At 43.8% G+C, this 25845-nt stretch overlaps 2 protein-coding genes across 2 annotated transcripts in view; both read left to right on the top strand.

Moving 5' to 3' along the window:
* The first annotated feature begins 802 nt into the window (after window positions 1–802).
* LOC139747072 (uncharacterized) lies at window positions 803–4430 on the top strand. Its single transcript, XM_071658863.1, has one exon. The coding sequence runs from the start codon at window positions 1659–1661 to the stop codon at window positions 4428–4430; it is 2772 nt and encodes a 923-aa protein (XP_071514964.1). The 5' UTR covers window positions 803–1658.
* Window positions 4431–8420: 3990 nt separating this feature from the next.
* Window positions 8421–25845, top strand: part of Pmm2 (phosphomannomutase) — a 39557-nt gene continuing 22132 nt past the window's right edge. The window contains exons 1-2 of the mRNA XM_071659226.1: window positions 8421–8598; window positions 9265–9379. Coding sequence (XP_071515327.1) covers window positions 8533–8598; window positions 9265–9379 — 181 coding nt within the window. The 5' untranslated portion in view covers window positions 8421–8532. The remainder of the gene's footprint in view (window positions 8599–9264; window positions 9380–25845) is intronic.

The raw sequence follows: 25845 nt of genomic DNA, 5'->3' as shown, positions 1-25845 counted from the left end.
TACTAACTGCACTACACCCTCTCCTTCCCTTACGCCCTTCCCGGGTAAGTCAAGGTCCTTTGCTAACTTCACTACACCCTTACCTTCACTTATGCCCTTGCAAGGTAGGTCAGGTACGAAAGATTATGTATTTACTATCTTCACTACACCCTCACCTTAACTTATGCCCTTGCCGGGTAGGTCAGGTATAAAAGATCAGGTGGGTGGCTAACTTCACTACACCTTTTTCTTCTCTTATGCCATTACCGGGTAGGTCATGTATAGAAGATTATGTCTATTGCTAACTTTACTACACCTTTATCTTCACTTACGTTCTTGCCAGTTAGGTACAGATTAGGTCTGTCCCTCACTTCACTGCACCCTTTCCTTCACATACGTTCTTGGCGGTTAGGTCTGGTAGAAAAGGTAATGTCACATTCTAACTTCACTACACCCTTACCTTTACTTAGGTCCTTGAATGTTAGGTCAGGTACAAAAGATATGGTCAGTTTCTAACTTCAGTACACACCTTCGCTTACGCCCTTAAAGATTAGATCAGGTACGAAAGATTAGGTCACTCGGTAACTTCACTACACCCTTATCTTCACTTACGCCCTTGTTGGGTAGGTATGATATACTCATTCTCACTATACGCTAGTGGGTGGTGATTCCGAGGTTTGTGGCATATCTTCTCTACTCCTATTCTCCCAACATAACTCCCCTACGCTTGACTCATCTTGCCTAAATTTGCATCTGTGATATTGCTATGTATTCCAGTACTCACACACACACACAAAACAAACAATAATCAACGAACCATGGATACCGACTTCGACAAAGTTGTCGAGGGTACCTGCAAACCAGAGGAAAATGAAATCGCACTGCCAGAGAGTCCCGATGCTTCTCTTAGCGACAGTTTCAACCCAGATGAAACCGAGGTTCCTATGCGAATGAATCTCGATTTCTCTTATAGCGACATAAGTACTGGTACCTCATCTCACGGAGCATCCCTCTCTCGTGACTAGGGTGATGTAGATCCATCGTTAACTTACCCCCTCCCCTTCCACTATTACTTCTCTATCTTCCAGCTACATCGTTACGCCAAACGTTTGGCTCAGGTTTAGACTGAGTACGAGAAAAATAGGTGGAGAATACCCCGTGTTTCAGAAGATAATTTGGAGTATGAAAGAATCTGTAGGAGAAATCCTACCCGGCCTAAACCACTTTTCCATGTTCCAAAACGGAAATCACCAGATGCAAAGGAGGCAGAGAAAATCACTGCCTATTCTACCAAACTCCTAAATGAAAACCTCCGGAGAAAATGTGGTAATGACCTTCAATCACTTTTGTTTGATCCAGTGGAGGAGAAAGAGACTGAGAGATCAGGAGAAGAAAAATATTTCTCTCCAGTCGATGATGTCTCTCAGATTCTCCCAGATTTGACCGATTCTGAAGAAGAGAAGGAAGCGGAACATTCTCAAATTCTCCCAGATTTGACCGATTCTGAAGAAGAGAAGGAAGCGGAACATTCTCAGATTCTCCCAGATTTGACCGATTCTGAAGAAGAGAAGGAAGCGGAACATTCTCAAATTCTCCCAGATTTGACCGATTCTGAAGAAGAGAAGGAAGCGGAACAGTCTCAGATTCTCCCAGATTTGACCGATTCTGAAGAGGAGGAAATGGAATGTCTCTCCCCTTCCAAGTTCGTTCCACATGATAGTGATGATGATTGTCTTAGCTCTTTCGCAGGCGGATCCTTGTCAGATGAGGAGACTCCAACTAAATCAGAGGAAAGCATCGGTTCCAATATGTCTCAGTATCCCTCAGAGTTGGACCTTTCAGAGAACGAGACTGCGTCTGTGGAATCAGCAGAAACATGCTTCTTCCCATCCAGGGACTCTTCAAAGAAGAAGAAGAAGAACATGACTAAGAAGGAATCGTTGAAAAGAAAACGTAGTCTCTTCCCTGTTAAGGACCGTTTGGAGGAACAGTACGAAAAGGCAGGAAAGAGAAGCAGGGATCGATCCCCTGTCAAGGAGTCTCCTAAATGCGAGGGTGAGAGATCAAGAAAACGTAGTCTCTCCCCTGTCAAGGACCGTTTGGAGGAACAGTACGAAAAGGCAGGAAAGAGAAGCAGGGATCGATCCCCTGTCAAGGAGTCTCCTAAATGCGAGGGTGAGAGATCAAGAAAACGTAGTCTCTCCCCTGTCAAGGACCGTTTGGAGGAACAGTACGAAAAGGCAGGAAAGAGAAGCAGGGATCGATCCCCTGTCAAGGAGTCTCCTAAATGCGAGGGTGAGAGATCAAGAAAACGTAGTCTCTCCCCTGTCAAGGACCGTTTGGAGGAGATGTACGAAAAGGCAGGAAAGAGAAGCAGGGATCGATCCCCTGTCAAGGAGTCTCCTAAATGCGAGGGTGAGAGATCAAGAAAACGTAGTCTCTCCCCTGTCAAGGACCGGTCAGAGGAGCAGTGCGAAAAGGCAGGAAAGAGAAGGAGGGATCGATCCCCTGTCAAGGAGTCTCCTAAGCACAAGCACAAGGGTGAGAGATCAAGAAAGCATAGTTCCTCCCCTGTCAAGGATCGTTCAGGGGAGCGGTACGAGAAGGCAGGAAAGAGGAGGGATCGATCCCCTGCCAAGGATCGTTCAGGGGAGCGGTATGAGAAGGCAGAAAAGAGGAGGGATCGATCCCCTGTCAGGGATCGTTCAGGGGAGCGTCACGAGAAGGCAGAAAAGAGGAGGGATCGATCCCCTGTCAGGGATCGTTCAGGGGAGCGTCACGAGAAGGCAGGAAAGAGGAGGGATCGATCCCCTGTCAGGGATCGTTCAGGGGAGCGTCACGAGAAGGCAGGAAAGAGGAGGGATCGATCCCCTGTCAGGGATCGTTCAGGGGAGCGGTATGAGAAGGCAGGAAAGAGGAGGGATCGATCCCCTGTCAGGGATCGTTCAGGGGAGCGGTACGAGAAGGCAGAAAAGAGGAGGGATCGATCCCCTGTCAGGGATCGTTCAGGGGAGCGGTATGAGAAGGCAGGAAAGAGGAGGGATCGATCCCCTGTCAGGGATCGTTCAGGGGAGCGTCACGAGAAGGCAGGAAAGAGGAGGGATCGATCCCCTGTCAAGGATCGTTCAGGGGAGCGTCACGAGAAGGCAGGAAAGAGGAGGGATCGATCCCCTGTCAAGGATCGTTCAGGGGAGCGTCACGAGAAGGCAGGAAAGAGGAGGGATCGATCCCCTGTCAGGGATCGTTCAGGGGAGCGTCACGAGAAGGCAGGAAAGAGGAGGGATCGATCCCCTGTCAAGGATCGTTCAGGGGAGCGTCACGAGAAGGCAGGAAAGAGGAGGGATCGATCCCCTGTCAGGGATCGTTCAGGGGAGCGTCACGAGAAGGCAGGAAAGAGGAGGGATCGATCCCCTGTCAGGGATCGTTCAGGGGAGCGTCTCGAGAAGGCAGGAAAGAGGAGGGATCGATCCCCTGTCAGGGATCGTTCAGGGGAGCGTCACGAGAAGGCAGGAAAGAGGAGGGATCGATCCCCTGTCAGGGATCGTTCAGGGGAGCGGTACGAGAAGGCAGGAAAGAGGAGGGATCGATCCCCTGTCAGGGATCGTTCAGGGGAGCGGTCACTGAGAAGGCAGGAAAGAGGAGGGATCGATCCCCTGTCAGGGATCGTTCAGGGAGCGTCACGAGAAGGCAGAAAGAGGAGGGATCGATCCCCTGTCAGGGATCGTTCAGGGGAGCGGTATGAGAAGGCAGGAAAGAGGAGGGATCGATCCCCTGTCAGGGATCGTTCAGGGGAGCGGTATGAGAAGGCAGAAAAGAGGAGGGATCGATCCCCTGTCAAGGAGTCTCCTAGACACAAGCACAAGGGTGAGAGATCAAGAAAGCATAGTTCCTCCCCTGTCAAGGATCGTTCAGGGGAGCGGTATGAGAAGGCAGGAAAGAGGAGGGATCGATCCCCTGTCAGGGATCATTCAGGGGAGCGTCACGAGAAGGCAGGAAAGAGGAGGGATCGATCCCCTGTCAAGGATCGTTCAGGGGAGCGGTACGAGAAGGCAGGAAAGAGGAGGGACCGATCCCCTGTCAAGGAGTCTCCTAGACACAAGCACAAGAGTGAGAGATCAAGAAAGCATAGTTCCTCCCCCGTCAGGGATCGTTCAGGGGAGCGGTATGAGAAGGCAGGAAAGAGGAGGGATCGATCCCCTGTCAGGGATCGTTCAGGGGAGCGGTACGAGAAGGCAGGAAAGAGGAGGGATCGATCCCCTGTCAAGGATCGTTCAGGGGAGCGGTACGAGAAGGCAGGAAAGAGGAGGGATCGATCCCCTGTCAAGGATCGTTCAGGGGAGCGGTACGAGAAGGCAGGAAAGAGGAGGGATCGATCCTCTTCGAGGGAGGAGAATTGCAATAAGAAAAGGCGTTTTACCAGAATTATTTTCTCCGACTCAGGCTCTCCTTGAATGAGTAGCACAACTTGATGTCGTCACATGAATGAGAGGAAGGCTTTTCCCTTTCATCTCCCTAGAGTATTACTTTCCCCAGTCCCCTTCACTAGTTTATCTCTATCTCCAACTACATCGTTACGTCAAGCGTTTGGCTCAGATTCAAATTGAATGCGAGAGGAACAGGTCGAGAATACCTCGTTTTTCATCTGTTTTAAAGATGACGTTTTGTGTTTCAATACGCGATGTAGCAATGGAAAGGGGAGTGGGTCTCCCAACTTATCAACTTATATAGACTTCTTAAAAGAAAAAACAAAAAATCTTTCAAAAGGAAACTTTTAATACATATGTATATGTGATTGTGTCAGTGATAAACTTTAGTATATCATTTTATTATTATTATCATTATTATTATTTATTTATTTATTTCTTTTGCTTTGTCGCTGTCTCCCGCGTTAGCGAGGTAGCACAAGGAAACAGACGAAAGAAAGGCCCAACCCACCCACATACACATGTATATACATACACGTCTACTCACGCAAATATACATACCTATACATCTCAACGTGTACATATACACACGCAGACATATACATATGTACACATGTACATAATTCACACTGCCTTTATTCATTCCCATCGGTTTACCCCAGACGCTTCACATGCCCTGGTTCAATCCATTGACAGCACGTCGACCCCGTATACCACATCGTTCCAATTCACTCTATTCCTTGCACGCCTTTCACCCTCTTGCATGTTCAGGCCCCGATCACTCAAATTCTTTTTCACTCCATCTTTCCACCTCCAATTTGGTCTCCCACTTCTCCTCGTTCCCTCCACCTCTGACACATATATCCTCTTTGTCAATCTTTCCTCACTCATTCTCTCCATGTTACCAGAGCATTTCAAAACCCCCTCTTCTGCTCTCTCATCCACACTCTTTTTATTACCACACATCTCTCTTACCCTATTATTACTTGATCAAACCACCTCACACCACATCTTGTCCTCAGACATCTCATTTCCAGCACATCCACCCTCCTGCGCACAACTCTATCCATAGCCCACGCCTCGCAACCATACAACATTGTTGGAACCACTATTCCTTCAAACATTTTTGCTTTCCGAGATAATGTTCTCGACTAACACACATTCTTCAAGGCTCCCAGAATTTTCGCCCCCTCCCCACCCTATGATTCACTTCCGCTTCCATGGTTCCATCCGCTGCCAAATCCACTCCCTGATATCTAAAACACTTCACTTCCTCCAGTTTTTCTCCATTCAAACTTACCTCCCTATTGACTTGACCCTCAACCCTACTGTACCTAATAACCTTGCACTTATTCACATTTACTCTCAACTTTCTTCTTTCACACACTTTAACATACTCAGCCACCAGCTTCTGCAGTTTCTCACATGAATCATCCACCAGCGCTGTATCATCAGCGAACAACAACTGACTCTTCCCAAGCTCTCTCATCCACAACAGACTGCGTACTTGCCCCTCTTTCCAAAACTCTTGCATTCACCTCCCTAACAACCCCATCCATAAATAAATTAAACAACCATGGAGACATCACACACCCCTGCCGCAAACCTACATTCACTGAGAACCAGTCACTTTCCTCTCTTCCTACACGTACACATGCCTTACATCCTCGATAAAAACTTTTCACTGCTTCTAACAACTTGCCTCCCACACCATATATTGTTAATACCTTCCACAGAGCATCTCTATCAACTCTATCATATGCCTTCTCCAGATCCATAAATGCTACATACAAATCCATTTGCTTTTCTAAGTATTTCTCACATACATTCCTCAAAGCAACCACCTGATCCACACATCCTCTACCACTTCTGAAACCACACTGCTCTTCCCCAATCTGATGCTCTGTACATGCCTTCACCTTCTCTATCAATACCCTCCCATATAATTTCCCAGGAATACTCAACAAACTTATACCTCTGTAATTTGAGCACTCACCATTGTCCCCTTTGCCTTTGTACAATGGCACTATGCAAGCATTCCGCCAATCCTCAGGCACCTCACCATGAATCATACATACATTAAATAACCTTACCAACAAGTCAACAATACAGTCACCCCCTTTTTTGATAAATTCCAGTGCAATACCATCCAAACCCGCTGCCTTGCCAGCTTTCATCTTCCGCAAAGCTTTTACTACCTCTTCTCTGTTTACCAAATCATTTTCCCTAACTCTCACCTTGCACACCACCTCGACCAAAAAGCCCTATATCTGCCACTCTATCATCAAACACATTCAACAAACCTTCAAAATACTTACTCCGCCTCCTTCTCACATCACCACTACTTGTTATCACCTCCCCATTAGCCCCCTTCACTAAAGTTCCCATTTGCTCCCTTGTCTTACGCACTTTATTTACCTCCTTCCAAAACATCTTTTTATTCTCCCTAAAATTATTATTATTATTATTAACATTATTATTATTATTATTATTATTATTATTATTATTATTGTTATTATTATCATCATCATCATCATCATCATCATCATTATTATACTTGCCCTCCGTTTCCCGCGTTAACGAGTGGAAGAGCTAGATTTTGATTTCTCTAAGGATTGTGTCTAAGCTTTATGAAGCTCTTCAGAGGAGGAGGGTAAAGGGATATCTCTCCCTTTCCAAGCACTTTCGAAATGATGATGATGTTGGCTTTATTAGCTGTGTCGCTCTCATGTTCAGCATTCTCTTTAATTTTCCATAGAGGTCCAGTGTTACCTTGAATTATGGTAGTTTGCTGCTATACAGTTTCATTTCAACTAGTTTTCTTGAAACATTAATTCATTTTGTGATTAATCTTGAACCTTTGCATCGATATATGAGATGCACACTGCGGTTTGCGAAATGTCTTAGCTTTCCTCAGACTTGAGAGTTTCTTCAGAGGACAAGACTACGTCTAAGGGATCAGCAGGAACATCCTTCTCCCCATCCACGGACTCCCCAGAGTTATGACTGAGTCGAACAAGTATGCGAGGTGCATGGCGGCTGAGAGTAACGTTCGTCATTCATCATTCAACATTTCTCTCTCTCTCTCTCTCTCTCTCTCTCTCTCTCTCTCTCTCTCTCTCTCTCTCTCTCTCTCTCTCTCTCTCTCTCTCATAACTTTGTATGGAGTAAATGATTTTATGGCCCAAATTTTTACAAAGCAGAAGAGTATAAACGACCGCTGTAGCTACTTGAAGTTTTCCAAGAGTAAAAATTATTTATGGACTAATAAGTGTTTAATTGGAACAACCTTGATCAATATACTATGCATAATATTACATAAAGTGGCGACGAGGATAAAACCGCATGAAATTAGTGTGGGAAACCTATGAATGTGATTGAAAACTGAAAAAGAATGGGTGTCCGTCCCCGAAGATACTTGGTTGGCATTGTCGAGTGTTTTCTACAATTGGTTTACTGCAAACAGTAAGCGAATATATTTGATTTAGTTCTTACATAGCAGGAGTTCTTTGGAACTAATACCTGTGTTGGAGAACATCTACTCACTTGTGACCACAATATTGTTAGGTTCGTCGTAAATGTCAAAACCGACTCCCCTAAAATCAATGCTGTTACCCCTAGTTTTCAGACCGGATTTTACTGGGGCAGCGCGACGCATTAGAGTCTCACACTTGTTGGTTCATGCCCAGTGGAATTATGGGCCAGTTTAAGCGTCAGTTTATGCACTGGTATGTCGCATTCATTCCTATCCACGATGGAAACAATAAAACCAACAGTAAGAGAGAATGATAATCCCGAGATGATAAGGCCAGAGCCACACGGCGCAGAAATAAACTATAAGCTTAAGAAATCGAACAATGACCAAGATATTGTAACACAATATATTAACATTCTTCTCTCAATAGGAAGAGCTTATATAATCCGCTTCAACATTGTTAGATTGCGTTTGAGCTGGATTATTCGTCGCTAGATTGTTTGTTCGCTAAAAATGTTTACGACCGGACGGCCCCTTTCCCCTACCGGCCGCCCGCCGCCTTAGTAAACATTCAACGTGTCCTCTGGCAAGAACTCCCCGTGAGGCTTTAGACCTAGCTATCTTGTTGGTATCTGTTTGTAATACGTCAAGATAATGGCCAAAAACCCAGACATTATTTATTTATTCGACGTAGACGGAACTCTAACGTTGCCTAGAAAGGTTAGTGAGGAGTAGAGTGGAAATTTGCATGTTATACGAGGACAGTGGCAGTGACTTGGTTGTGTGTTATGTATACCAATTATGTTAGTTTTATGTTTCTTGTTCGATTAGTCTCTGCTTCCAGCCACGGTTGAGTGGACAGCGGTGGGTGGGGTAATTTAGCACGTCCTCACCAGAAACACAATGGATTAGAAAGTATATGTATTATACTTAATCGCTCATTCCCATGTCAGCGCAAGGAAACAAGAAGAATGGCCCACCCACTCATACATTTTAAGAATGTCCTAAGGAATCGTATCATGCTCGCAGGATATTAACTTGGAGCCAGTTTCTAAACCCACATCTTTAATTTTCCATAGAGGTCCAGTGTTACCTTGAATTATAGTAGTTTGCTGCTATACAGTTTCATTTCAACTAGTTTTCTTGAAACATTAATTAATTTTGTGATTAATCTTGAGCCTTTGCACCGATATATGAGATGCACACTGCTGTATATGGATGGAGACCTATGGCATTCACTCATTAATACTGACAGCTTTTTTACATGTTATTAAGCTCTGTGTTTTGTACTTAAACTTTCTTGGCATATTTTTTTCACTTTATGTTATGTTTGAAGGTATTATTTCATTCTGCTGCTCAGTAAATCAAATCCTGTTTCTCCTTCAGGTAATTCATGATGACATGTACCAGTTTATGAGGCAAGTACAGGAAAAGGTCACATGTGGGCTAGTTGGTGGCTCCGACTTGAAGAAGATTGCCGAGCAGATGGGTGGAATGGATGGTAAGTATGACTATTAATTGTTTTTTATTTGTGACATAAAGTAAGATATGCTAAAAAAAAAGTTATAAAGGATCACCATATGTAGTACAGGTTGAGTATCCCATATCCAAAATGCCTGAGACCAGAAGTGTTTTGGATTTTGGAATATTTGCATATATATAATGAAATATCATGAGGATGGGACTTAAGTCTTAAACATAAAATCCATTTATGTGTCTTATACACCTTATTCACATAGCCTGAAGGTGATTTATACAACAATATTAATAACTTTGCCTAAACAAATTTGTGTAATACTGAACTGTCAGAAACGTAAGTTGTCACAACCTCAGCAACCCAAGCGGCCAATCTGTGGTTGTATGGTATTACCATTTCTGACTGAATGTATATGTTACTGATAAGCAATAATTTTCTTGCACATATTCACCCATAAGTACTTAACAGTAAACAAATATGAAATAGCATTAATGAAATAAAAAGGTAAGTGAGGCCAGGTGTGGAATTTTTCACTTGTAACTTCATGTTGCTGCTCAAAATGTTCCAGATTTCAGATTTTTGGATTAAGGAGAAATCCTACCCGGCCTAAACCACTATTCCATGTTCCAAAACGGAAATCACCAGATGCAAAGGAGGCAGAGAAAATCTCTACCTATTCTACCAAACTCCTAAATGAAAACCTCCGGGGAAGATGTGGTAATGACCTTCAATCGCTTTTGTTTGATCCAGTTGAGGAGAAAGAGACTTGAGAGATCAGAAGAAAAATATTTCTCTCCAGTCGATGATGTCTCTCAGATTCTCCCAGATTTGACCGATTCTGAAGAAGAGAAGGAAGCGGAACATTCTCAGATTCTCCCAGATTTGACCGATTCTGAAGAAGAGAAGGAAGCGGAACATTCTCAGATTCTCCCAAATTTGACCGATTCTGAAGAAGAGAAGGAAGCGGAACATTCTCAGATTCTCCCAGATTTGACCGATTCTGAAGAAGAGAAGGAGGGGGAACATTCTCAGATTCTCCCAGATTTGACCGATTCTGAAGAAGAGAAGGAATCGGAACATTCTCAGATTCTCCCAGATTTAACCGATTCTGAATAGGAGGAAATGGAATATCTCTCCCCTTCCAAGTTCGTTCCACATGATAGTGATGATGATTCTCTTAGCTCTTTCGCAGGCGCATCCTTGTCAGATGAGTAGGCTCCAACTAAATCAGAGGAAAGCATCGGTTCCAATATGTCTCAGTATCCCTCAGAGTTGGACCTTTCAGAGAAAGAGACTGCGTCTGTGGAATCAGCAGAAACATGCTTCTTCCCATCCAGGGACTCCTCAAAGAAGAAGAAGAACATGACTAAGGAATCGTTGAAAAGAAAACGTAGTCTCTCCCCTGTCAAGGACCGTTTGGAGGAGCAGTACGAAAAGGCAGGAAAGAGAAGCAGGGATCGATCCCCTGTCAAGGAGTCTCCTAAATGCGAGGGTGAGAGATCAAGAAAACATAGTCTCTCCCCTGTCAAGGACTGTTTGGAGGAGCAGTACGAAAAGGCAGGAAAGAGAAGCAGGGATCGATCCCCTGTCAAGGAGTCTCCTAAATGCGAGGGTGAGAGATCAAGAAAACGTAGTCTCTCCCCTGTCAAGGACCGTTTGGAGGAGCAGTATGAAAAGGCAGGAAAGAGAAGCAGGGATCGATCCCCTGTCAAGGAGTCTCCTAAATGCGAGGGTGAGAGATCAAGAAAACGTAGTCTCTCCCCTGTCAAGGACTGTTTGGAGGAGCAGTACGAAAATGCAGGAAAGAGAAGGAGGGATCAATCCCCTGTCAAGGAGTCTCCTAAATGCGAGGGTGAGAGATCAAGAAAACGTAGTCTCTCCCCTGTCGAAGACCGTTTGGAGGAGCAGTACGAAAAGGCAGGAAAGAGAAGGAGGGATCGTTCCCCTGTCAAGGAGTCTCCTAAATGCGAGGGTGAGAGATCAAGAAAACGTAGTCTCTCCCCTGTCAAGGACCGTTCGGAGGAGCAGTACGAAAATGCAGGAAAGAAGCAGGGATCGATCCCCTGTCAAGGAGTCTCCTAAATGCAAGGGTGAGAGATCAAGAAAACGTAGTCTCTCCCCTGTCAAGGACCATTCGGAGGAGCAGTACGAAAAGGCAGGAAAGAGAAGGAGGGATCGATCCCCTGTCAAGGAGTCTCCTAAACACAAGGGTGAGAGATCAAGAAAGCATAGTTCCTCCCCTGTCAATGATCGTTCAGGGGAGCGGTACGAGAAGGCAGGAAAGAGGAGGGATCGATCCCCTGTCAAGGAGTCTCCTAAACACAAGGGTGAGAGATCAAGAAGACGTAGTCTCTCCCCTGTCAAGGATCGTTCAGGGGAGCAGTACGAGAAGGCAGGAAAGAGGAGGGATCAATCCCCTGTCAAGGATCGTTCAGGGGAGCGGTATGAGAAGGCAGGAAAGAGGAGGGATCGATCCCCTGTCAAGGAGTCTACTAAACACAAGCACAAGGGTGAGAGATCAAGAAAGCATAGTTCCTCTCCTGTCAAGGATCGTTCAGGGGAGCAGTATGAGAAGGCAGGAAAGAGGAGGGATCGATCCCCTGTCAAGCATCGTTCAGGGGAGCAGTACGAGAAGGCAGGAAAGAGGAGGGATCGATCCCCTGTCAAGGATCGTTCAGGGGAGTGGTACAAGAAGGCAGGAAAGAGGAAGGATCGATCCCCTGTCAAGGAGTCTCCTAAACACAAGCACAAGGGTGAGAGATCAAGAAAGCATAGTTCCTCCCCTGTCAAGGATCGTTCAAGGGAGCGGTACGAGAAGGCAGAAAAGAGTAGGGATCGATCCCCTGTCAAGGAGTCTCCTAAACACAAGCACAAAGGTGAGAGATCAAGAAAGCATAGTTCCTCCCCTGTTAGGGATCGTTCAGGGGAGCGGTACGAGAAGGCAGGAAAGAGGAGGGATCGATCCCCTGTCAAGGATTGTTCAGGGGAGCAGGTACGAGAAGGAAGGAAAGAGGAGGGATCGATCCCCTGTCAAGGAGTCTCCTAAACACAAGCACAGGGGTGAGAGATCAAGAAAGCATAGTTCCTCCCCTGTCAAGGATCGTTCAGGGGAGTGGTACGAGAAGGCAGGAAAGAGGAGGGATCGATCCCCTGTCAAGGAATCTCCTAAACACAAGTACAAGGGTGAGAGATCAAGAAAGCATAGTTCCTCCCCTGTCAGGGATCGTTCAGGGGAGCGGTACGAGAAGACAGGAAAGAGGCGGGATCGATCCCCTGTCAAGGATCCTTCTGGGGAGCGGTACGAGAAGGCAGGAAAGAGGAGGGATCGATCCCCTGTCAAGGAGTCTCCTGAATACAAGCACAAGGGTGAGAGATCAAGAAAGCATAGTTCCTCTCCTGTCAGGAATCGTTCAGGGGAGCGGTACGAGAAGGCAGGAAAGAGGAGGGATCGATCCCCTGTCAAGGAGTCTCACAAGCACAAGGGTGAGAGATCAAGAAAGCATAGTTCCTCCCCTGTCAAGGATCGTTCAGGGGAGCGGTATGAGAAGGCAGGAAAGAGGAGGGATTGATCCTCTGTCAAGGAGTCTCCTAAACACAAGCACAAGGGTGAGAGATCAAGAAAGCATAGTTCCTCCCCTGTCAGGGATCGTTCAGGGGAGCGGTACGAGAAGGCAGGAAAGAGGCGGGATCGATCCCCTGTCAAGGAGTCTCCTAAGCACAAGCACAAGTGTAAGAGATCAAGAAAGCATAGTTCCTCCCCTGTCAAGGATCGTTCAGGGGAGCAGTACGAGAAGGCAGGAAAGAGGAGGGATCGATCCCCTGTCAAGGAGTCTCCAAAACACAAGCACAAGGGTGAGAGATTAAGAAAGCATAGTTCCTCCCCTGTCAAGGATCGTTCAGGGGAGCAGTACGAGAAGGCAGGAAAGAGGAGGGATCGATCCCCTGTCAAGGAGTCTCCTAAACACAAGCACGAGGGTGAGAGATCAAGAAAGCATAGTTCCTCCCCTGTCAAGGATCATTCAGGGGAGTGGTACGAGAAAGCAGGAAAGAGGAGGGATCGATCCCCTGTCAAGGAGTCTCCTAAACACAAGCACAAGGGTGAGAGATCAAGAAAGCATAGTTCCTCCCCTGTCAAGGATCGTTCAGGGGAGCGGTATGAGAAGGCAGGAAAGAGAAGGGATCGATCCCCTGTCAAGGAGTCTCCTAAGCACAAGCACAAGGGTGAAAGATCAAGAGAGCATAGTTCCTCCCCTGTCAAGGATCATTCAGGGGAGCAGTACGATAAGGCAGGAAAGAGGCGGGATCGATCCTCTTCGAAGGAGGAGAATTGCCGTAAGAAAAGGCGTTTTACCAGAATTATTTTCTCCGACTCGGACTCTCCTTAAATGAGGAGCACATCTTGATGTTGTCACATGAATAAGAGGAAGGTTTTTCCCTTTCATCTCCCTAGAGTATTACTTTCCCCCGTCCCCTTCACTATTCCTCTCTATCTCCAACTAAATCGGTACGTCAAGCGTTTGGCTCAGGTTAAGATTGACATTTTGTGTTGCTTTCAATACGCGATGTACCAATGGAAAGGGGAGTGGGTCTCCCAACTTATCAACTTATATAGACTTCTTAAAAGAAAAAACAAAAAAATCCTTCAAAAGGAAACTTTTAATACCTATGTTTATGTGATTGTGTCACTGATAAACTTTAGTATGTTAATTTATTGTAATTATTATCATTATTATTATTTATTTGTTTATTTTGCTTTGTCACTGTCTCCCGCGTTAGCGAGGTAGCACAAGGAAACAGACGAAAGAATGGCCCAACCCACCCACATATATATATATATATATATATATATATATATATATATATATATATATATATATATATGTACATAATTCATACTGTCTGCCTTTATTACTTCCCATCGCTACCCCTCCACACATGAAATAACAACCCCCTCCCCCCTCATGTGCGTGAGGTAGCCCAAGGAAAAGACAACAAAGGCCACATTCGTTCACACTCAGTCTCTAGCTATGTAATAATACTTGCCCTCCGTTTCCCGCGTCAACGAGTGGAAGAGCTAGATTTTGATTGATTTCTCTAAGGATTGTGTCTAAGCTTTATTAAGCTCTTCAGAGGAGGAGGGAAAGGGATATCTCTCCCTTTCCAAGCACTTTCGAAATTATTTGGATTTTTGGATTAATTTTTGGATTAAGGATGCTCCTATTATGCAAGGGGCATATTTCTACGAGTCCCTCTTTTTATTCAATCATAATTCATTACTGTGAGGATATGTGCAGTAGGAAGTTCACTAAAACATGTGTGAGTGGAAGTGTGGATCCTGGGTGGAGCATGCCAGGTTCTCACCAGTGGGGCAGCCTCTCAGTTGCTATGGTTGTGCAAGGGGCCTTTGCAACTTGTGTGATTTGTTTATACCAGCTAATGTGATTTTCCTGCAAGCCAATGTGTGTTTTATTTTGTTAATATGGCAAGGGTTAGAAATCCATTCATGGAAAAGATGGGGGAAATACTTTTGTTATACATAGAGCATAATACAGAAAAGAAAAAGCTGCCTTTGTAACCTTAAGCTCAAGTCCAACGCTCTAAAGATTTATGAGAATTTTAGTAAAGAAGACATTGTAGCTTAGCCAGAGCAATTTCAAGCAAGTAAAGGATTAGATGATTTTATTCAGTGACAAGCATCATCACATGAAGATAATGGAAGAAACCACTAGTGTTGACCATGAAATTGCTGAACACATCCCATTTTTCTATGTGTTTATTGGTTCACTGTGCGATTACTTTTTGTGTGAGGGCGAAAGTTCTGGGAGTGTTGAAGAATAATGTTTCCAACAATGTTATATGGGTTAGGTGTGGGCAGTAGATAGGGTTGTGCGGAGGAGGATGGATGTGTTGGAAATGAGATGTTTCAGGACAATATGTGATGTGAGGTGATTTAATCAAGTAAGTAATGAAAGGGTAAGAGAGATGTGTGGTAATAAAAAGAGTGTATTTGAGAGAACAGAAGAGGGTGTATTGAAATTGTTTGGTCACATGGAGATAAAGAGTAAGGAAAAATTGACAAAGAGGATATATGTGTCAGACGTGGAGGGAACGAGGAGAAATGGGAGACCAAATTGGAGGTGGAAGGATGGAGTGAAAAAGATTTTGAGCGATCAGGGCCTGAACATGCAGGAGGGTGAAAGGTGTGCAAGGAATAGAGTGAATTGTTTTTCCTAGCACTACCTCACGAGCATGCGGGGAAGGGGGTGTCCTATCTTGTGTTGTGTGGCAGGGTGGCGATATGAATGAATGAAGGCAGCAAGTATGAATTCTGTGCATATATATATATATATATATATATATATATATATATATATATATATATATATATATATATATATATATATATATATATATATATTTTTTTTTTTTTTTTCTTTTTTTTTTTTTTTATACTTTGTCGCTGTCTCCCGCGTTTGCGAGGTAGCGCAAGGAAACAGACAAAAGAAATGGCCCAACCCCCCCCCCCTCATACACATGTACATACACACGTCCACACACGCAAACATACATACCTACACAGCTTTCCATGGTTTACCCCAGACGCTTCACATGCCTTGATTCAATCCACTGACAGCACGTCAACCCCTGTATACCACATCACTCCAATTCACTCTATTCCTTGCCCTCCTTTCACCCTCCTGCATGTTCAGGCCCCGATCACACAAAATCTTTTCACTCCATCTTTCCACCTCCAATTTGGTCTCCCTCTTCTCCTCGTTCCCTCCACCTCCGACACATATATCCTCTTGGTCAATCTTTCCTCACTCATTCTCTCCATGTGCCCAAACCATTTCAAAACCCTCTTCTGCTCTCTCAACCACGCTCTTTTTATTTCCACACATCTCTCTTACCCTTACGTTACTTACTCGATCAAACCACCTCACACCACACATTTTCCTCAAACATCTCATTTCCAGCACGTCCATCCTCCTGCACACAACTCTATCCATAGCCCACGCCTCGCAACCATACAACATTGTTGGAACCACTATTCCTTCAAACATACCCATTTTTGCTTTCCGAGATAATGTTCTCGACTTCCACACATTTTTCAAGGCTCCCAAAATTTTCGCCCCCTCCCCCACCCTATGATCCACTTCCGCTTCCATGGTTCCATCCGCTGACAGATCCACTCCCAGATATCTAAAACACTTCACTTCCTCCAGTTTTTCTCCATTCAAACTCACCTCCCAATTGACTTGACCCTCAACCCTACTGTACCTAATAACCTTGCTCTTATTCACATTTACTCTTAACTTTCTTCTTCCACACACTTTACCAAACTCAGTCACCAGCTTCTGCAGTTTCTCACATGAATCAGCCACCAGCGCTGTATCATCAGCGAACAACAACTGACTCACTTCCCAAGCTCTCTCATCCCCAACAGACTTCATACTTGCCCCTCTTTCCAGGACTCTTGCATTTACCTCCCTAACAACCCCATCCATAAACAAATTAAACAACCATGGGGACATCACACACCCCTGCCGCAAACCTACATTCACTGAGAACCAATCACTTTCCTCTCTTCCTACACGTACACATGCCTTACATCCTCGATAAAAACTTTTCACTGCTTCTAACAACTTGCCTCCCACACCATATATTCTTAATACCTTCCACAGAGCATCTCTATCAACTCTATCATATGCCTTCTCCAGATCCATAAATGCTACATACAAATCCCTTTGCTTTTCTAAGTATTTCTCACATACATTCTTCAAAGCAAACACCTGATCCACACATCCTCTACCACTTCTGAAACCGCACTGCTCTTCCCCAATCTGATGCTCTGTACATGCCTTCACCCTCTCAATCAACACCCTCCCATATAATTTACCAGGAATACTCAACAAACTTATACCTCTGTAATTTGAGCACTCACTCTTATCCCCTTTGCCTTTGTACAATGGCACTATGCACGCATTCCGCCAATCCTCAGGCACCTCACCATGAGTCATACATGGTTGGTAAGGTTATTTAATGTATATATATATATATATATATATAATATATATATATATATATTTTTTTTTTTCTTTGCTTTGTCACTGTCTCCCGCGTTAGCGAGGTAGCACAAGGAAACAGACGAAAGAATGGCCCAACCCACCCACATATATATATATATAATAATATAATATAATATATATATATTTTATATTATATATATATATATATGTACATAATTCATACTGTCTGCCTTTATTACTTCCCATCGCTACCCCTCCACACATGAAATAACAACCCCTCCCCCCTCATGTGCGTGAGGTAGCCCAAGGAAAAGACAACAAAGGCCACATTCGTTCACACTCAGTCTCTAGCTATGTAATAATACTTGCCCTCCGTTTCCCGCGTCAACGAGTGGAAGAGCTAGATTTTGATTGATTTCTCTAAGGATTGTGTCTAAGCTTTATTAAGCTCTTCAGAGGAGGAGGGAAAGGGATATCTCTCCCTTTCCAAGCACTTTCGAAATTATTTGGATTTTTGGATTAATTTTTGGATTAAGGATGCTCCTATTATGCAAGGGGCATATTTCTACGAGTCCCTCTTTTTATTCAATCATAATTCATTACTGTGAGGATATGTGCAGTAGGAAGTTCACTAAAACATGTGTGAGTGGAAGTGTGGATCCTGGGTGGAGCATGCCAGGTTCTCACCAGTGGGGCAGCCTCTCAGTTGCTATGGTTGTGCAAGGGGCCTTTGCAACTTGTGTGATTTGTTTATACCAGCTAATGTGATTTTCCTGCAAGCCAATGTGTGTTTTATTTTGTTAATATGGCAAGGGTTAGAAATCCATTCATGGAAAAGATGGGGGAAATACTTTTGTTATACATAGAGCATAATACAGAAAAGAAAAAGCTGCCTTTGTAACCTTAAGCTCAAGTCCAACGCTCTAAAGATTTATGAGAATTTTAGTAAAGAAGACATTGTAGCTTAGCCAGAGCAATTTCAAGCAAGTAAAGGATTAGATGATTTTATTCAGTGACAAGCATCATCACATGAAGATAATGGAAGAAACCACTAGTGTTGACCATGAAATTGCTGAACACATCCCATTTTTCTATGTGTTTATTGGTTCACTGTGCGATTACTTTTTGTGTGAGGGCGAAAGTTCTGGGAGTGTTGAAGAATAATGTTTCCAACAATGTTATATGGGTTAGGTGTGGGCAGTAGATAGGGTTGTGCGGAGGAGGATGGATGTGTTGGAAATGAGATGTTTCAGGACAATATGTGATGTGAGGTGATTTAATCAAGTAAGTAATGAAAGGGTAAGAGAGATGTGTGGTAATAAAAAGAGTGTATTTGAGAGAACAGAAGAGGGTGTATTGAAATTGTTTGGTCACATGGAGATAAAGAGTAAGGAAAAATTGACAAAGAGGATATATGTGTCAGACGTGGAGGGAACGAGGAGAAATGGGAGACCAAATTGGAGGTGGAAGGATGGAGTGAAAAAGATTTTGAGCGATCAGGGCCTGAACATGCAGGAGGGTGAAAGGTGTGCAAGGAATAGAGTGAATTGTTTTTCCTAGCACTACCTCACGAGCATGCGGGGAAGGGGGTGTCCTATCTTGTGTTGTGTGGCAGGGTGGCGATATGAATGAATGAAGGCAGCAAGTATGAATTCTGTGCATATATATATATATATATATATATATATATATATATATATATATATATTTTTTTTTTTTTTTTTTTTTATACTTTGTCGCTGTCTCCCGCGTTTGCGAGGTAGCGCAAGGAAACAGACGAAAGAAATGGCCCAACCCCCCCCATACACATGTACATACACACGTCCACACACGCAAATATACATACCTACACAGCCTTCCATGGTTTACCCCAGACGCTTCACATGCCTTGATTCAATCCACTGACAGCACGTCAACCCCTGTATACCACATCGCTCCAATTCACTCTATTCCTTGCCCTCCTTTCACCCTCCTGCATGTTCAGGCCCCGATCACACAAAATCCTTTTCACTCCATCTTTCCACCTCCAATTTGGTCTCCCTCTTCTCCTCGTTCCCTCCACCTCCGACACATATATCCTCTTGGTCAATCTTTCCTCACTCATTCTCTCCATGTGCCCAAACCATTTCAAAACACCCTCTTCTGCTCTCTCAACCACGCTCTTTTTATTTCCACACATCTCTCTTACCCTTACGTTACTTACTCGATCAAACCACCTCACACCACACATTTTCCTCAAACATCTCATTTCCAGCACGTCCATCCTCCTGCACACAACTCTATCCATAGCCCACGCCTCGCAACCATACAACATTGTTGGAACCACTATTCCTTCAAACATACCCATTTTTGCTTTCCGAGATAATGTTCTCGACTTCCACACATTTTTCAAGGCTCCCAAAATTTTCGCCCCCTCCCCCACCCTATGATCCACTTCCGCTTCCATGGTTCCATCCGCTGACAGATCCACTCCCAGATATCTAAAACACTTCACTTCCTCCAGTTTTTCTCCATTCAAACTCACCTCCCAATTGACTTGACCCTCAACCCTACTGTACCTAATAACCTTGCTCTTATTCACATTTACTCTTAACTTTCTTCTTCCACACACTTTACCAAACTCAGTCACCAGCTTCTGCAGTTTCTCACATGAATCAGCCACCAGCGCTGTATCATCAGCGAACAACAACTGACTCACTTCCCAAGCTCTCTCATCCCCAACAGACTTCATACTTGCCCCTCTTTCCAGGACTCTTGCATTTACCTCCCTAACAACCCCATCCATAAACAAATTAAACAACCATGGGGACATCACACACCCCTGCCGCAAACCTACATTCACTGAGAACCAATCACTTTCCTCTCTTCCTACACGTACACATGCCTTACATCCTCGATAAAAACTTTTCACTGCTTCTAACAACTTGCCTCCCACACCATATATTCTTAATACCTTCCACAGAGCATCTCTATCAACTCTATCATATGCCTTCTCCAGATCCATAAATGCTACATACAAATCCCTTTGCTTTTCTAAGTATTTCTCACATACATTCTTCAAAGCAAACACCTGATCCACACATCCTCTACCACTTCTGAAACCGCACTGCTCTTCCCCAATCTGATGCTCTGTACATGCCTTCACCCTCTCAATCAACACCCTCCCATATAATTTACCAGGAATACTCAACAAACTTATACCTCTGTAATTTGAGCACTCACTCTTATCCCCTTTGCCTTTGTACAATGGCACTATGCACGCATTCCGCCAATCCTCAGGCACCTCACCATGAGTCATACATGGTTGGTAAGGTTATTTAATGTATATATATATATATATATATATATATATATATATATATATATATTTTTTTTTTCTTTGCTTTGTCGCTGTCTCCTGCGTTTGCGTGGTAGCGCAAGGAAACAGACGAAAGAAATGGCCCAACCCAACCCCATACACATGTATATACATACATCCACACACACAAATATACATACCTACACAGCTTTCCATGGTTTACCCCAGACGCTTCACATGCCCTGATTCAATCCACTGACAGCACGTCAACCCCGGTATACCACATCGATCCAATTCACTTTACCTGCAATAGACGTATCTGTATGCAGACGGCACACGTCGACAGTTTGTTGAACCACGGGTTACGGAGAGACCTGACCTGGTCATTCGTTCTCCGGGAATAGGAGCAAGAAACCGCTATGTCCTGTTCTGTGTCAGTTGACTCAATAATTCTGTAGTGAGCTTACGGTTGACATTCTAAGTATAGTATACTGTACCTATTTCTTTATCCTATTTTCTTTATTTTTTAAAGGGGAAGTAAATGTTTATAGTTGTGTTACTGGAGTGATAGTTTTCATACATGGTGCTTTGACAAGAAAATAGTGAAATTGGAAAAAAAATGTAGCTTAGACATTGAAGCTTATTGATACAGTGGTTAAATTGATGAGAACTACTATTGACGTTTGTGTAAATGAATTATACATTTCCCTTTTCCATAGCCAGAGGTTGAACCATTATGTGACATTCATTTTCTCATTTCATTTCAAGCTAGAAGTTTCAGTTTTCTAAATTATTTCTTACTTTTTTCATATGTATATATATGTATATGTGTGTGTATATGTGCATGTGTATGTGTATGTATATATTTATTTATTTTGCTTTGTCGCTGTCTCCCGCGTTTGCGAGGTAGCGCAAGGAAACAGGCGAAAGAAATGGCCCATCCCACCCCCATACACATGTATATACATACACGTCCACACACGCAAATATACATACCTATACATCTCAATGTACACATATATATACACACACAGACACATACATATATACCCATGCACACAATTCACACTGTCTGCCTTTATTCATTCCCATCGCCACCTCGCCACACATGGAATACCATCCCCCTCCCCCCTCATGTGTGTGAGGTAGCGCTAGGAAAAGACAACAAAGGCCCCATTCGTTCACACTCAGTCTCTAGCTGTCATGGAATAATGCCTGAAGCCACAGCTCCCTTTCCACATCCAGGCCCCACACAACTTTCCATGGTTTACCCCAGACGCTTTACATGCCCTGATTCAATCCACTGACAGCACGTCAACCCCGGTATACCACATCGATCCAATTCACTCTATTCCTTGCCCGCCTTTCACCCTCCTGCATGTTCAGGCCCCGATCACTCAAAATCTTTTTCACTCCATCTTTCCACCTCCAATTTGGTCTCCCACTTCTCCTCATTCCCTCCACCTCCGACACATATATCCTCTTGGTCAATCTTTCCTCACTCATTCTCTCCATGTGCCCAAACCATTCAAAACACCCTCTTCTGCTCTCTCAACCATGCTTTTTTTATTTCCACACATCTCTCTTACCCTTACATTACTTACTCGATCAAACCACCTCACACCACACATTGTCCTCAAACATCTCATTTCCAGCACATCCACCCTCCTGTGCACAACTCTATCCATAGCCCATGCCTTGCAACCATACAACATTGTTGGAACCACTATTCCTTCAAACATACCCATTTTTGCTTTCCGAGATAATGTTCTCGACTTCCACACATTCTTCAAGGCTCCCAGGATTTTCGCCCCCTCCCCCACCCTATGATTCACTTCCGCTTCCATGGTTCCATCCGCTGCCAGATCCACTCCCAGATATCTAAAACACTTTACTTCCTGCAGTTTTTCTCCATTCAAACTTACCTCCCAATTGACTTGACCCTCAACCCTACTGTACCTAATAACCTTGCTCTTATTCACATTTACTCTTAACTTTCTTCTTTCACACACTTTACCAAACTCAGTCACCAGCTTCTGCAGTTTCTCAGATGAATCAGCCACCAGCGCTGTATCATCAGCGAACAACAACTGACTCACTTCCCAAGCTCTCTCATCCACAACAGACTTCATACTTGCCCCTCTTTCCAAAACTCTCGCATTTACCTCCCTAACAACCCCATCCATAAACAAATTAACAACCATGGAGGTGATAACAAGTAGTGGTGATGTGAGAAGGAGATGGAGTGAGTATTTTGCAGGTTTGTTGAATGTGTTTGATGATAGAGTGGCAGATATAGGGTGTTTTGGTCGAGGTGGTGTGCAAAGTGAGAGGGTTAGGGGAAATGATTTGGTAAACAGAGAAGAGGTAGTAAAAGCTTTGCAGAAGATGAAAGCCGGCAAGGCAGCAGGTTTGGATGGTATTGCAATGTAATCTATTAAAAAAGGGGGTGACTGTATTGTTGACTGGTTGGTAAGGTTATTTAATGTATGTATGACTCATGGTGAGTTGCCTGAGGATTGGCGGAATGCGTGCATAGTGCCATTGTACAAAGGCAAAGGGGATAAGAGTGAGTGCTCAAATTACAGAGGTATAAGTTTGTTGAGTATTCCTGGGAAATTATATGGGAGGGTATTGATTGAGAGGGTGAAGGCATGTACAGAGCATCAGATTGGGGAAGAGCAGTGTGGTTTCAGAAGTGGTAGAGGATGTGTGGATCAGGTGTTTGCTTTGAAGAATGTATTTGAGAAATACTTAGAAAAGCAAATGGATTTGTATGTAGCATTTATGGATCTGGAGAAGGCATATGATAGAGTTGATAGAGATGCTCTGTGGAAGGTATTAAGAATATATGGTGTGGGAGGCAAGTTGTTAGAAGCAGTGAAAAGTTTTTATCGAGGATGTAAGGCATGTGTACGTGTAGGAAGAGAGGAAAGTGATTGGTTCTCAGTGAATGTAGGTTTGCGGCTGGGGTGTGTGATGTATATATATATGTATATATATATGTATATATATATATATATATATATATTATCCCTGGGGATATGGGTGAAAGAATACTTCCCACGCACTCCTCGCGTGTCGTAGAAGGCGACTAGAGGGGACGGGAGCAGGGGGGCAGAAATCCTCCCCTCCTTGTATTTTTTAACTTTCTAAAATGGGAAACAGAAGAAGGAGTCAGGCGGGGAGTGCTCATCCTCCTCGAAGGCTCAGACTGGGGTGTCTAAATGTGTGTGGATGTAACCAAGATGTGAAAAAAGGAGAGATAGGTAGTATGTTTGAGGAAAGGAACCTGGATGTTTTGGCTCTGAGTGAAACGAAGCTCAAGGGTAAAGGGGAAGAGTGGTTTGGGAATGTCTTGGGAGTAAAGTCAGGGGTTAGTGAGAGGACAAGAGCAAGGGAAGGAATAGCAGTACTCCTGAAACAGGAGTTGTGGGAGTATGTGATAGAATGTAAGAAAGTAAATTCTCGATTAATATCGGTAAAACTGAAAGTTGATGGAGAGAGATGGGTGATTATTGGTGCATATGCACCTGGGCATGAGAAGAAAGATCATGAGAGGCAAGTTTTTTGGGAGCAGCTGAATGAGTGTGTTAGTGGTTTTGATGCACGAGACCAGGTTATAGTGATGGGTGATTTGAATGCAAAGGTGAGTAATGTGGCAGTTGAGGGAATAATTGGTATACATAGGGTGTTCAGTGTTGTAAATGGAAATGGTGAAGAGCTTGTAGATTTATGTGCTGAAAAAGGACTGGTGATTGGGAATACCTGGTTTAAAAAGCGAGATATACATAAGTATACGTACGTAAGTAGGAGAGATGGCCAGAGAGCGTTATTGGATTACGTGTTAATTGACAGGCGCGCGAAAGAGAGACTTTTGGATGTTAATGTGCTGAGAGGTGCAACTGGAGGGATGTCTGATCATTATCTTGTGGAGGCTAAGGTGAAGATTTGTATGGGTTTTCAGAAAAATATATATATATATATATATATATATATATATATATATATATATATATATATATATATATATATATATATATATTAAATAACCTTACCAACCAGTCAACAATACAGTCACCCCCTTTTTTAATAAATTCCACTGCAATACCATCCAAACCTGCTGCCTTGCCGGCTTTCATCTTCCGCAAAGCTTTCACTACCTCTTCTCTGTTTACCAAATCATTTTCCCTAACCCTCTCACTTTGCACACCACCTCGACCAAAACACCCTATATCTGCCACTCTATCATCAAACACATTCAACAAACCTTCGAAATACTCACTCCATCTCCTTCTCACATCACCACTACTTGTTATCACCTCCCCATTTGCGCCCTTCACTGAAGTTCCCATTTGCTCCTTGTCTTACGCACTTTATTTACCTCCTTCCAGAACATCTTTTTATTCTCCCTAAAATTTAATGATACTCTCTCACCCCAACTCTCATTTGCCCTTTTTTTCACCTCTTGCACCTTTCTCTTGACCTCCTGTCTCTTTCTTTTATACATCTCCCACTCAATTGCATTTTTTCCCTGCAAAAATCGTCCAAATGCCTCTCTCTTCTCTTTCACTAATACTCTTACTTCTTCATCCCACCACTCACTACCCTTTCTAATCAACCCACCTCCCACTCTTCTCATGCCACAAGCATCTTTTGCGCAATCCATCACTGATTCCCTAAATACATCCCATTCCTCCCCCACTCCCCTTACTTCCATTGTTCTCACCTTTTTCAATTCTGTACTCAGTCTCTCCTGGTACTTCCTCACACATGTCTCCTTCTCAAGCTCACTTACTCTCACCACCCTCTTCACCCCAACATTCACTCTTCTTTTCTGAAAACCCATACAAATCTTCACCTTAGCCTCCACAAGATAATGATCAGACATCCCTCCAGTTGCACCTCTCAGCACATTAACATCCAAAAGTCTCTCTTTCGCACGCCTGTCAATTAACACGTAATCCAATAACGCTCTCTGGCCATCTCTCCTACTTACATAAGTATACTTATGTATATCTCGCTTTTTAAACCAGGTATTCCCAATCATCAGTCCTTTTTCAGCACATAAATCTACAAGCTCTTCACCATTTCCATTTACAACACTGAACACCCCATGTATACCAGTTATTCCCTCAACTGCCACATTACTCACCTTTGCA

This window comes from Panulirus ornatus, chromosome 67, assembly GCF_036320965.1.
Source record: "Panulirus ornatus isolate Po-2019 chromosome 67, ASM3632096v1, whole genome shotgun sequence".
Lineage (NCBI taxonomy): Eukaryota > Metazoa > Arthropoda > Malacostraca > Decapoda > Palinuridae > Panulirus > Panulirus ornatus.
This window is presented reverse-complemented; position numbering and strand designations above follow the sequence as displayed.

What these genes read in the sequence shown, in the direction of transcription:
- LOC139747072 (XM_071658863.1), top strand. Translation starts at nt 1,659, where the DNA reads ATGGAATGTCTCTCCCCTTCCAAGTTCGTTCCACATGATAGTGATGAT.